Source organism: Camelina sativa, chromosome 19 (genome assembly GCF_000633955.1).
Source record: "Camelina sativa cultivar DH55 chromosome 19, Cs, whole genome shotgun sequence".
In the NCBI taxonomy this organism is placed as follows: domain Eukaryota; kingdom Viridiplantae; phylum Streptophyta; class Magnoliopsida; order Brassicales; family Brassicaceae; genus Camelina; species Camelina sativa.
This window is the reverse complement of record NC_025703.1, coordinates 22,358,712-22,373,023: the sequence shown is the minus strand read 5'-3', so window position 1 is coordinate 22,373,023 and position 14,312 is coordinate 22,358,712. Positions and strand designations below refer to the sequence as shown.

The following is a 14,312-nucleotide window of genomic DNA, read 5'->3' as shown; positions in this document are numbered from 1 at the left end:
TTATACTTTTTTTTTTCTTTTTTTCTTTTTTACATTCATTTTAGGCTAAAGGTAGATTAATTAGGAAGATTTGATGGTTAGGATTTGGTACTTAGGGTTACTTATTAAAGTATCTATTATTATGAAAATGGATTTGTGGCAAGATTTTGATTGGAAAAATAAAATCCTTAGCTTAGACATTTCATACACAGCAGTTTCTCACGTTTTTAACTTTTCTCATTTATTTTCCCAAAAATAGATGATCGGTGATACTAGAGTCATATTCCGACTGATGAATCTCAGTGAGTTTGTATTTCTTAATTTATATTTTATCTATCAGCCCACAGATCAATCAAGTGAAGCAATGGATTAAGGCATCTTAGAAGTTTTTACCAAAAACATATATAAAATCACATCAAACAACCTTCATATAAACGTTTACAAGTACGTAATTCCATAAGCAAAAGAATCACAAAAAGGAGTTAATTAAACATTGCATGTATATTTGCAAATTCATTTTGCAAAACCATGTGTTATTAATGTGTACATATAATAATAGTACTAGTTTTTATATATATATATATATATATATATATATATATATATATATAACACAAGGACATATATCTGAAAACCAAAAACGAAGACACTATAATGTGATGACATGGATATATGCAACGCACATGATATAGTTGTAGCATAGCTCGAGCTAGCTACTTACCTTTATTTAGTTTTCACGTACTCTATTTCATATTACATCTCCAAACTTCGATAGAACTATACAGTCACTGAAACTAATTTTGTCTACATTTAGTACTAAGGATAGATTAGGCCCAAGCTGAGGTCATCAATTGGGAATAAGCTTGAAAGGAGGCCTCTCAAGTCTAGGCGACGGACTGTTGTGCCCATAATCCTTTGTGTTCATTCTTAAAAGCCTCTCATGCTCATGCATGCTTCTTTCCACCATCTGTCTCTCACATCATTATAAATCACTTAGTTTGTTTCTAAAAAAATTCTTGGATGTAATCATACAAATTAAGAAGAGTTATAATATTTATTCAACTTTGGAAATGATATATGCATGTATGAACAAAATCTATATGAAAAAACATGTTCCACCTTATATATGTTTGTTAGACTAACCTCATCATGAAGATTTATATGTGTATGGACTAGAATCGACGATCGGCCTGCATAGGTAAAGAAAGTATATTTATTTTAGTCCCTCGAAAGATTTCTGCATAAATTTAAAAGATAAATTGTTGATGTATCTTTATAAAAAATTCTCTAAGGTCTAAAAAAAAAGTTTTCGTTATGTATTTTTTATAAGTGCGTTTATTAGTTCAAGATTATGCGTCTGCTTTTATGATAACTATATATTATAGATTTTTGAGTAATATTGTATTATAAATTCTCATGCATTTAATTTAGTTGTTAAAAAAAATCCTATCCACTAATATGAATTAATCGTATATATATATATATATATATATATATGAATTAATCGTTAGTGAATAGATAAGTTAGCAAGACCACATATTCAATAAAATCTCTAAATATTATAAAATATTTCTAGTAATTATACAACAAGACATCTTAATCTTCTATTAAGTATAGAGTAAAGCTGCAACAAATCAGAAGATCGGATGAGAGAAATGAAACCTGCAAAAGAGACAGAAAGAGCAGAAGCTGAAACAATCATGAAGATGAAACCAAGTTTCTTCACTGTTAATGGTGACACACCCATAACTTTTTTTTTTTGTTTTTTTTTTTGGAAGTTTTTTTTTTCTCTGGAAAATTTGAGTTCTCAATTGGTCTTGAGTTGTTGGGGTATAATAAATGAGAAGAAACAGGAGGCCAAACTAAAGAGTTCGTTATTTACATTATAATATCTGCTTGGTGTAGCTTTGTAACTATGATTAGACGTCAGATAATGCAAGTTTTATGTCGTATTATGCTTTTTTGAGATTATTAATTTAATAATCAATAGTGTTCATGAAAATGGGGGAGGAAGAAAAGGTTAAAAGGAGACCACTTTCCTGTTGTTGGGCAGCATAAGTCTAAAGAAGTTAGTGACTTCGATTTTTATATATCGAGGCTATGAATATGAATAGCGACTTAAATAAGCGGGACGTATTTCTAAAAATAAGAAATTCGCAATTACTATGGTCCTGTTCTTTTACCAAACGCTATAACAGCGACAAGATAGAAGAAAAATACTTTCGAGAGAGAGAAAAATACAGTAGTGAGAAAAAAATTATCGCAGAAAATGAATGGAGATGATGACTGAAGTGTTGATGTTAATTTCAGCGACTCGTATGATGCCGTCGCGACTCATTTTATGCCTTCTGCGACTCATCTGAAACTGTTATTTTTTAGCTTCGGTGTTGTTTAATTTATTTCTATTTTTTATGACGCTTCGTTTAACTCCATCGCTGCCGCTGTCGCAGCGTTTAGTAAAAGAATAGTAGTTTGGGTTTCTAAAATACAAAAAAGAAATCCTTTTTTGTTTAAGAAAATCCGCTTTTATCTTTTGTTATGTCTGATAAAATGAAAACGCACTATCTTATAAATAACTCCACATATGGTGCGGAATCTTAAAATCCGCTTTTCATGACTAATAACTGCTTAGTAATAAGTTCATAATTATACAATAAACAATTATAAATAAAAATAACAAAATAAATAATAATAAGTTCATATAAGTCATAAAAAGAAAAAAATATTAATTAATAAATGGTGTTTTTAGTTATGCATATAAATAATATGTACATAAAAACTTGAACTTATAGTTTAATTAAATATTATTTATGAAATACTTTTTTCATTAACACAAAATCTTATTATATAAACCTTGGTTATCAAAGTTAGTAACTCACTAGATCGTGACACATGTTAGTTTTAACGATTAGAGATCAAAATTAAAAATTCACCAGATCGTGACACATGTCAATTTTAACGATGAAATATCCAAGTTAGTAACTCATCAGATCGTGACACATGTCAATTTTAACGATAAGAAATCACAGTTTTAAAGCTTGGTAAAAGAAAGCGTAAGATAATTGTAATCTTATTATATTTTAAAAAAAACAACTAAGATAAATATACTATGTGCCATCCATATCAAAGTTTCACTATTACAAAAGATTCTCAATCACTACATGGTAAAATAAATATACTATGTGTCATCTATATTTGGTCGTATAATTATTCTATATAACCTAACATATTAAATTTTATGTCTTTGTTTGCACAAAAAAATAAATAAATAAATTTTATGTCTCTATGGTTAGCCAATTTTAGACACTGAGTACTGCAACAAGATTTGTGAAGGCACATGCGAAGAAAACGAAAATCATGAAGAACCGATTGGCAATCTTGGGAAAAAAGCTTGAATTGAAATCTGAACTAATTTTTTTTATTATATTAAAACTTTAATTTACTATATAAAGTAGGGTTTTCAAATTAGCTATTAACATGATCATGACACGTGTCAAGTACACTGATGAGATGTTGACATATGTCAAAAAATATTATTTTTCAAAACAGATAATTAAGAAGATAACATCAAATCTAAATAAAATTTACATATTTATATCTAAAAAAAATTCTAAATCAAAAAAAAGAAAATTAACAAAACTAATATATTTTCCATTGTACGTTACTTATATTATACATGTTTGCTCAATAAGATTTTGACATGTATAAACAAAAAAGTAATTAACTAACCATGTATATTATTAGCTTATTAATAAATAAATAGTGAATAACATATTTAAAAAGAATAACATAAGTTATGTCAAAAGAATTATTATTTTTGAAACATAATAGGACAGCTAATTAAGAAAATAACATTATATCTACATAACATTACATGTTTTTATCGAAAGCTTTGATCTTTAATTTTTTTTTTCTTATATAATTTTGTCGATCTATTGCGTGGGTTTTTGATTCGTGCGGGTTTTTCAATGGAAGCTATCAGATGCAATAAAATTGAAGTATATAAGCTCGCTAATTTAATCGAGAATTGATACACTGATGGAGGTTTCAAAAGTGATTCTACAGTTAGTAGCATTATAAGTTTGGAAGATAAGTCGGTGGTTGATGTTTTTGGTCAAAATTTAGAGTTGTCTTTTCTGAATAATGTTGATGATTTCGGTATTGACAAGAGCTGCTTGATCGAGTAATTGAGAAGCGATTTCAAATTTGGGAAATTGGAATGGTATACCATTTTAAAATTGGTTTCAAACCGGATTTATGTGGGTTTCTATCGAATTAGGTTCGCAAAACCGTTTAAGCCAGGTATATAGAGAAATATATAAGAGTTTTTGATTCGGGTAAAAATAAGTTGAGAATTTATGATTCAAGAATATTTGAGACGAGGTCATAGCTTTAAGTTGTTTTGGTACAATTGGATATTTCTGAAGAGTAAATAGGTCGTTGATCCTTAACGTGATTATGACATATGTCATATTTTGGATTGTATATAAAGTTTTGATTTTGTATATCTGAATCATCTAAGACTTATATATGCCATCCTGATTATAATTTTCAAATTTTTATTTTTATTATATTATATTAACTTTTTTTTTTTAATTTATTAACTTTATTGGGTTAGTCATAAAATCATTGTAATCGAGTAGATAATTTTCACCAGTTGTTCATCCAAAATATCTTTGGACTAAAAAAAACTTCATGGTTAAAGAAATTATGTCACAAAACAATTTTAGTAATTATAAGAACTATAATTATGCCAAAATGAAAGTAAAGCAACATACAATTTGTTTAATTTGTTTAGAAGACATTTTATAGGTGGTGATAAAGAGCATACTTTAACAATAAAATTATTTTGGGTGTAAGAACATATTTTTAATGGTAAAACATAGAGTAAAATTATACGTGGTTACTTATTAAATGTTGCTTTGATGAATTTGTTGCATGTAAAATATTTTGTAAATAAGTTGTGAAACGTTTTTGAAATTTGACAATAATAATATTTGTAACGATGAGTATTTGGCAAAAGTTTTAGTGGGATATAATTTAGCTTTAGATTATTGTAATAATTGTTATAATATATTAAAAATATATAAATATAAATAAATGTATGAAGAAACTTAAATTATTTATAAATTTACTTTAAGAAATAAAATTTCTTTATATATTTTCAAAAAATTGTTTAAAGTTAAGAATTTATTTTCATCAACATTTTTTAAACCCGCACATCGTGCGAGCCCTTATCTAGTAAACAATAAAATACAATTATATTGATTATTTATATATTTACTAGTTTATTCATGCAATTATTATTATAATATAGAAATATATGTCTGATTTTATTGTGAACCGCAATTACTCTTTTCACCAATCAAATATTATTTCGTACCGCTTAATTTCTATTAACCACACTTGTCTCGCAAATATAAAATTTATCTTCGTATGTAATGTAACAATATTCATGAATGCATGGATATATATATATATATATATATATATGAGTTTTTATACTAAATATATAAATCATTATAGATATATTTTATTATATTTTACCCGCAAATATACTAAAATGGCTAGAACTACAAAAGAGTGAAAACAGTTTACAAACATTATTGAATGATAAAAAAGATGTCATCTCATATAAAATTAAACTAACATTAGGTATTTCTTTCCTTTTAACTTTGTTGACGTCCTTCACCATCTACATCTCTTCTTTTTCCATTTTTTTAAAATATATTTTTCATAAGAGAAATTAAACTTAACATACCAAGATATAACTCTGTTTAATTTTAAATTCTAAACTCTAAGGAGAGGTATTGGTTTAGGATTTAGAAAGAATTTTAATGACTTTAAAAGTTAGGTAAAAGATATTGTTATTCAATCAAGACTTTTAAAAACTCTTTAAAAATTTGGTGTTATTGGTTGTGGATTTGTAAAAAGTTATCTAAAATCTTGATAAATCTAGTGTTATTGGATTAAGAGTTTTATAAAGTCATTAAAAGTATTATGTTATTCGAGTAAAACAAAAGAATCTTGGATTGTTAATGAATTCAAATTTTATGTTATTGGTATAGAATTTTATATCATTTCCTTCATAACAAAAGTCATGAAAACTCTTTCATCAAATAGAAAGATTTTACAAGATTAGAAAAAACAAATCATCAAGATTTTAAAAAACTTCCTAAACAATCTCTTAGAATCCTTCATTTTTAACTTTCAATTTTCTATGATTCTAACAATCAGCAAAAACATAAAGTCATTAAAATTCTTTCTATTATTCTCAGAACCCAATTCGACATGTAATCTCTTTTAATTATAAAATCTAAACCTAATTTTCATTTGTCAATCCAAACCGACATATAATCTTTTTTAATATAAAATCTGAACTCTAATTCTTATTTATCAACCCAAACCGACATATAATTTTGTTTAATTATCAAATCTAAACTTTATTTATAAACCCAAACCGACATATAACCTTGTAAATCAAAACTAAATATTATATTATTAGTTTTTTAAATAAAAAAATCTTTTTATTAGGTGACATAATCCGATTTGTCAACCCAAATTTAAGTATTTTCCAACATTATTACATTTTGAAGGTTTAGAAAATATTATTACTTCTGAATTGCATCGAGATAGTTTATGAATATGCATTGTGGTAACGTCATGTTGGTTAATTTACCTAGGATTAATTAAATGGTTGGTTTGCTGATTTTTTTTTTTAAATCTAGGAGAAATTGGTGAGTGAATTGTGGTATAAGATGCTTGGGTGCTCTACTTCAGGATCTCGGTGAGTTCCACGGACAACTCTTGAATTCGATAAAGAAAAGTCTGGTTTAACTATTCTCCTTAAAATACTTGAATTGATGATAAAATTTGCAAGGGAGTATTTTAAACCGGCCATTTGTTCGTGTATAAGATTTGAACAAGTCCTCTTCTTTTGGCTCGGTAATGGATGAAATGATCCAAGTGAACTCTTGTCCAGAAAACTTCTATCCGTGTCCGCTAGTAATGCGCCTATCAAATCTCTACCTTATATACTAGAGATATTTTAGTTCACACCAACTTGCAATGTGGGACAAAACCTACTTCGTCCAATTTTGTGCGTTAATTCCATGCTACTCACGTTGAGCATCTACTTTTCCTTCAAAAGTACTTCATTCTTGTCATCTGTGTGCGTTATAAGAACATTGCCAAAAACTGCATGGAAAATTATATGTGGAACAGTGGAACGTATTAAAAATAAGTCACAACGTTAAGAGTTGTAATTCGACATACGAATTTACAAAAAGAATCATATTAGAATTAGATCCAAGGATTTGTTTAAGAGAAGTGTAGTTTCGATCATTCATAAGGACAAAAAAACTTTACCAAACACAAAACTTTGAGAGGTGAGTGGTGGAGGATAAAAAGAGAATTTTTATGTAAATTGAATATTTTAGTTATAGGTTAAACTTTTATACTAAAAAGTATGAAATATTAATTGAGATATAACTCAATTATTCTATGTGCTCCGTTTGACTTAATCTTCTTACTTTTCTTAAAGTAGACCTGCTCTAATAATTGGTCAATCCTTATGAAAACCACGTTTCACTTAGTCACTTATGTAATTTTTTTTATAGATGATACTATTAGTATAATAACCAACTGTTATTTAGGATAATTAGATTTGAGTCTATCACAAAGATACTGGATCCCTACTAGTATATATATGTTATGCATATGATCAATAATAATTAAGCTTTCACAATTTTCTATATGGTATCAAAGCATATCTGATCTTAACCTAAATTTCTTTTTTCTTCCGCCTCCTCCTCTAAAGGCTGATACTTTCTTCTTCTTTTGTTTTCTCTTTTCTTTTTTTCTTTCCTTTTCTCAATGGCAAAAGAAGGCTCCTCTGAATCGGCTGAATCAGTTCCGATCTTCCCTAAATCCACTTTGATATCTTTTAACATGTCCAACATCACCAAACTTACTCCGACGAATTTTCTCATCTGGAGATTGCAGGTTCGTGCTCTCCTAAAGGCGCATGAACTTCATTGGTTCATTATTGATGAACCTTGTATCCCTGAGGAGACAGTAAAATCTTCTAACGGCACCGCCGTGACCAATCCAGAGTTTGCCACCTAGCAACGCCAAGACAAGATGCTGTACAACTCTCTCCTTGGCTCACTCTCCCTTGCGATTCAACCAATAGTCGCCAGAGCTACCATGTCTCGAGAAGTATGGCAGATTCTCCGCTACACCTATGACAAACCATCCTGTGGCCATATCAAGCAACTAAAATAAGAAACCAAACAAATCACCAAGGATAATAAGTCAATCAATGAGTACATGAGACTAATTGTTGACAAAACTGATCAACTTGCTTTTCTGGGTGCTGCTATGAAACATGAAGACCTGCTTGATGTTGTCACATGTGGTCTTGGTGATGACTACAGAGCAATTGTGGAGATGGTTAATGGTCGTGATGTCCCAATTTCAATTGATGAGATCCACGAGAAGCTTAACAATCGAGAGAATACCTTGCGTAGTGAGGAACTCATCCCCAACTCTACTCCTATCATGGCTAACGCCACCCAGTTTTGATCACAACCAAGACGTGGTGCCTTTTCTGGTACTCGTGGAGGCTACTCACCTTCCCGTGGCGGCTACTCACCTTCCCGTGGAGGTTTCCATCCTCCTCGTCCATATCTTAGGAAGTGTAAAATTTATGGAGTGTCGGGCCATGAAGCAAAAAGATGTCCGCAATACCAGCATCAGGGTGTCTCCACCCCACTTCAACAATAATATTCACCTTACCAAGCATCTTTGTATCGTCGTGTCCTTCCATTGCCTGCCTCTGCTCCACATCTGCCTCTTCCGTCTCCACAGTGGCCCAACCAGGCGCATCATACGACTGCAACCTCTCCAGATATGTATCCATGGCTTCTTGACAGTGGTGTTTCGCACCATATTGCTAGTGACCTGGCCAATTTGTTGCTTCACTCTCCTTACACTGGGGACGAGAGCGTGACTGTTGGAAATGGAGCTAATCTCCCTATTACATATACTGGTTCAACCATTCTTCCTTTACCTTCTCGTTCACTTCATCTTACCAATGTTTTATGTGTGCCATCGATAAGCAAAAACCTTATCTCAGTGAACAAACTGTGCAAAGCAAATAATGTTATAGTATAATTGTGTCCTTTTGATTTTCAGGGGAAGGATCTCAGCACGGGGACAACTCTACTCAGCACGGGGACAACTCTACTCAGCGGAAAAGCCAATGAGGGAGTGTACGAATGGCCTTTGAAAGACACTCCACCCATCTCTGCCTTTTTATTTTCCAAGTCTTCATTCGCTGATTGGCACTCTTTCTTAGGACATCCACATTCTCATACACTTCGCCATATGATTTATAGTTTTTCTTTACCTATTTCAAATTCAATGTCGTCTTCTCTTATTTGCAATTCTTGCTCCAGTAATAAAAGTCACAAATTGCCTTTCTTTTCATCGACTCCTGTCTCAAAAGCTCCTCTTGATATTATATTCTCTGATGTCTGGACATTACCTATTCTTTCGGTTGATGGTTATAAATACTATGTCATCTTTGTTGATCACTTCACCCGGTACTCACAGTTGGACCCACTGAAAACAAAGTCTCAAGTCGTTCAAGTTTTCCCTCTTTTCAAGTCTTTGGTTGAAAACCGCTTAAAGACCATCATCACCACCTTATACTCTGATAATGGTGGAGAGTACATTGCTCTCACATTTTCTTGGTACACCCGACATCTCGCAATTAACAACACATTTGCACACTCCATAACACAATGGAATTGCTGAGCGTCGCTGATAACTCTCTAATTTCCATGTTTTAAGCATCCTTTTTTGTCCATATTTTGCATTATATATACTCTAACCTTAGCATTTTTCGGTCATTAACCGTAGGAATCCGCATTTAGGCTATTTAGGGTGTTGCATTCTTGCTTTTGCACATTTTGGATGAAAACAGGTGCTTTAGAGTCTAAAATGGGGAGAAACAAGGTCAAATCCGAGCATGTACCCGAAGGAGCTTATGAGCAGGAAGAACAGTCCGAACCTCAACCCGATCAAGGAAGATCCGAGAGAAGGAAGAACAACCCAAAGACCTATTCGAGAAGTAACCCGACCTCATCCTCGAGCACCGCCTCGAGCAGAGCTTCGGGCAGGACTGGGCAGCTAGGTTTAAAGGGTTTCCGTATATAAACCCCCCTCTTCTTCCTCTCGCAGAAGCACGCCGCAGACCCTCAGAACAGAGAGCGAGAGCTTCTGAATGAGAGACTGAGCGATTCAAACTCTTTTTTTCCACTTTGTTAGGATTTATTTTTCATTTCTTTTGCTATTCTTTTAGATTTCGATTCTGTACTCTTCTACTCTATTTCTATTTTCAATACAATGCAATTTTCGTTTATTTGTATTTTTATGTTTCTGCAATAAGATCTGAGTAGTGAAACAAAGTTTTTAGGGATAGGATAGACAAATATGTGTTCTTGATCGGTTAGGATGTCTTAGCTTGATTGTTTATGTTATATAAATTCCTTTCTAGATTGGTGTTCTTAATGCTATTTTCAGACCGAGAGGTTGAGAGTAGATCTAGGGTGTTTTGCCATCGATAGATGTTGTTGAAATGCTTGAATCAATCAATGCTAGAGATTACTCACTTAGCCTAAGAGATTAGATGTGTAAGGAGTTTATTGACAATAATGAATCGGTTTGTATTGCCTGCTTGGTCATGTTTCTCCAACGAGAGTTGGGTAGGGGAGTGATCAAGGTTGATTGTTTCTATCATGAGAGTGTTTTAACAAGATTTTAGAGATTCATTGTCTAGGGAATATTTGCTTGTGGCATGTAGGACATCCATACTGGTCAGGAAAGAAGTCGATTACCCCATCCTTAGGAGCTTTCGCATCTTGATTGTTTACGTTTTTATTCATAACTCGACCCTATACCTGAACTGGTACCCGATCACCAGCTTCATGTACACCTTCGAGCTGTTCATACTCTTCTTCTTTACCCGATCACTCCACCCGATCCTGTACTCGAATGGTTGCATCGAGTTCTTAGGTCGTATGGTTCTTGTTTATTTAATTTCTTTTAATTATTTTAGGATTGTTAGATCAAACCCCATTATTGCTTGGCTTGACTTGCATAGTTCTGATCATATCTCATCTGCTAGCATAACAACCATTTGGATTGATAACCCTTTGTACTACAACTGCATAGGGAATTGATACCCTCAGTGAAAATCCTATTATCAATTTGGCACCGTTGCCATTTGGTTGTTTCTTGTTACAGTTAGGATTTTAGCACTTGCTAGATCAAGTTCTTTTTATTATTATTTGTTCTCGGTACTGACTGTTCGCTTGTGTGTTTTGGATGTTAGGTGAACCTACGCGACCCCCTACCTGATCCACCACCCGAACCTCTACCCGAACCTGTCTACCCGAGCACCTGGTTGTGTGACTTTTCAGATTCTTGATCGAGTACTTGTATACTCCAACCGTTTGCCAAGAGAACCAAGACATCAATGGACAGTATCCGAGTAGAACAAGAAGAAGTGGGAATGGAAAACCCAAAGGATCAAACTGAACTTCAAAGGAGAAGGAAGATTGGTGATAGCGATGCTCGCACTACTCATAATCAAAGTTATGGTATAGTGCCTCCTGCTGTCCACAACACAACCTTCACAATCAAGAGTAGTCTGTTCTCAATGGTTCGGAGCAACATATTTCATGGACTGCCTACTGAAGACCCCCTTGCACATCTTGATGAGTTTGACAGGCTATGTAGCCTCACCAATATAAATGGAGTTAGTGAGGATGCCTTGAAGCTGAGATTGTTTCCTTTTTCTCTAGGAGATAAAGCCCATCAGTGGGAGAAGACTCTACCTCCTGGAAAAATCCCCTCTTGGATTGATTGTTAGAAGGTCTTCCTCGCAAAGTTCTTCTCTAGTTCAAGAACTGCATGTTTGAGGAACGAAATTTTAGGATTTCTCCAACATAATGGCGAGTCTTTCAGTGAAGCATGGGAGCGATTCAAAGGCTACCAGAGACAATGCCCACATCATGGATTCAACAATGCATCTTTGTTGAGTATCTTGTATAGAGTTGTTATTCCCAGTATCAGAATACTTCTAGACACAGCCTCCAATGGAAGTTTCATGAATAGAGATGTCGCTGAAGGTTGGGAATTAGTAGAGAATCTTGCTCAGTGCAATGGAAATTACAGTGAGGAATATGATCCCAGCTTAAGGGGAGGTGTTGATTCTGAGGAAGGGCATAGAAAGGAACTAAAAGCCTTATATGAGAAGCTTGAGAAGCTAGATAAACTCCTTCTAACCCAGAAGAAGCAAGTACATGTTGTTTGTGAAGATGAGCAGTTTATGGTCCCAAACTATCCTCCACAACAACCCAAGCATGCTCCTGCTCAAGATCAGGAGATGAAGAGTATGCTTCAGCAAATCATACAAGGTCAAGCTAATGGAGCTATAGAAACAAGTAAAAAGCTCACAGAGATGAATAACAAGATAGACTGCACATATGGTGCCCTTAATATCAAGATTGAAGCTTTAACCTGCCGAATGCTTCACTTAGAGAGCAAGAGTGCATCTCCTTCTTCTAGTCTATTCAATGGGACTGCAATTAACAATCTCAAAGAGTTTGCCACTGCCCAAACTATATCTCTCAAAGAACTACCTACAAAGCTCACCGTGGACAGTGACAACCAAGATGGGGAGGATTTTCTCCAACCAGAAGTGCAGAATGAGAAGTGAACTGAGCTTGCGACACCACTCGACCATACACATGTTCGAGTGCTTGATCGAGTCATTGCTCAAGATTCTGAATATCCAGTTCGGTTCATTCCTCCTCCATATCAGCTACCTTTGCCATTTCCAAGACGGTTCAAAGAGCAAATGGTGAAAAAGAACAAGGCTTATATTGATAAGCAAACAATGATGGTCTTGAGTCATGAACCTTTGTTAGAACATGCTGAAATGAAGGATACGCCACAAGTTAAAGAGCTTGAGCAGAAGAAGCCAACTATTTATGGGCAGACTTTCTGGATTAAACACAAAGGTCATGAAACTGAATCTGAAATCTTTAAGGGTGTAAATGGGCCAAAAGCAGAAATTTTCGCAGCATGTGAGGAAGTTCCAAGGAGAGCACGACCCCATAACTCGACCCCATGGTTGGGTTCATGTTCGGGTCCGTGGTCGGGTCATACTCCAGCTCTTCCAGAATGCCCAGATTCAATCTCCAAGCTTCCCCAACAGCTAGAGTCAAGTAATCTCGCATCTGATGGGTTGTCAGCACTTCAAACTACTAACATTCTCAAGGATTCTGTGAGGGAGTTGATAGATTCACTCAAGAAGGTGAGTGGAGAAATCAAGAAACTCCAAAGGAAAGTTAGTGGTTCTTCCTCAAAGAAAGCAAAGCAAGGGCTGTGTATAACCAGGAGGAATAACACTTTTAGCATTGATCCGGGAGAGGAAAAATGAAATCTTAGGGAATAGGGAGGACTCCATCTCCTCTCTATGAATCTTCTAAAGCATGAGAAGGGTGAAAAGTCAAGCTTAGTGACTTTAAACAAGCTCACTTGGGAGGAAGTCCCAAAGTGTTTTTGAATTCTAGGAACAAAAGACATATAACAGAAGTGTTAAGGGGATATTTGAATGAGCTAGAGCCTATCTGATGCCTAACCCGATGGGGTACTCGATCCCCTACCCGATGCATGACTCGGATCCTGGTCCGAGCAACAGGTCTGCGCACATCAATGAGATGAGCCAAAATCAGCAACCACTGGAGCTGAGAACAAGCCTGGGTATGCATTGGGAAGCGTGGAAGCTGCTGTGACTTCTTCCTTCACCAACCCATGAGGTACCAAATTCATCCAACCTTTGTAAGTAACATTGCATTAAAGTTTGTTCCATTTTGTGATTCTCAGATTTCTTTTTCAGACTTTTATTTACACAAGAGACTGTGTAATTTAAGTTTGGGGGAGGGTCTGAGAATGTGTTTACCATTGTGTTTTATTTTCTTATTTTCTTATTTCAAATTTTTGCATAATAGTTTTAGTCATTTGAGTCTGCATCTATTTGCATAAAAAACCCAAAAAATTTGAAATTTTTTATAAATTAAAAAAAAAAGAGAGAGTATTCATGTAGTTGCATTTACATATTAGAATTGAGTCTAGATTGCTTCATATACGATTTTCGCATATGCATTTTAGGGGACAATGATTAAAACTACCTTGTTTAAAGTCCAACCTTAGGATTGAAGTTATAACCCTTAATCACAGTTCATTGTTGCTAGATC

The 14,312-nt window shown here is 33.6% G+C and overlaps 1 protein-coding gene across 1 annotated transcript; it reads right to left on the bottom strand.

Annotated features, from left to right (window-relative positions):
• On the bottom strand, window positions 623–1,819 carry LOC109130932. Its single transcript, XM_019241062.1, has 3 exons — window positions 1,642–1,819; window positions 1,123–1,169; window positions 623–946 (listed from the first exon to the last, which is right to left on the bottom strand). Exons 1-3 carry the CDS (start codon window positions 1,724–1,726, stop codon window positions 827–829), a joined length of 252 nt encoding a protein of 83 aa, XP_019096607.1. The 5' UTR covers window positions 1,727–1,819; the 3' UTR covers window positions 623–826.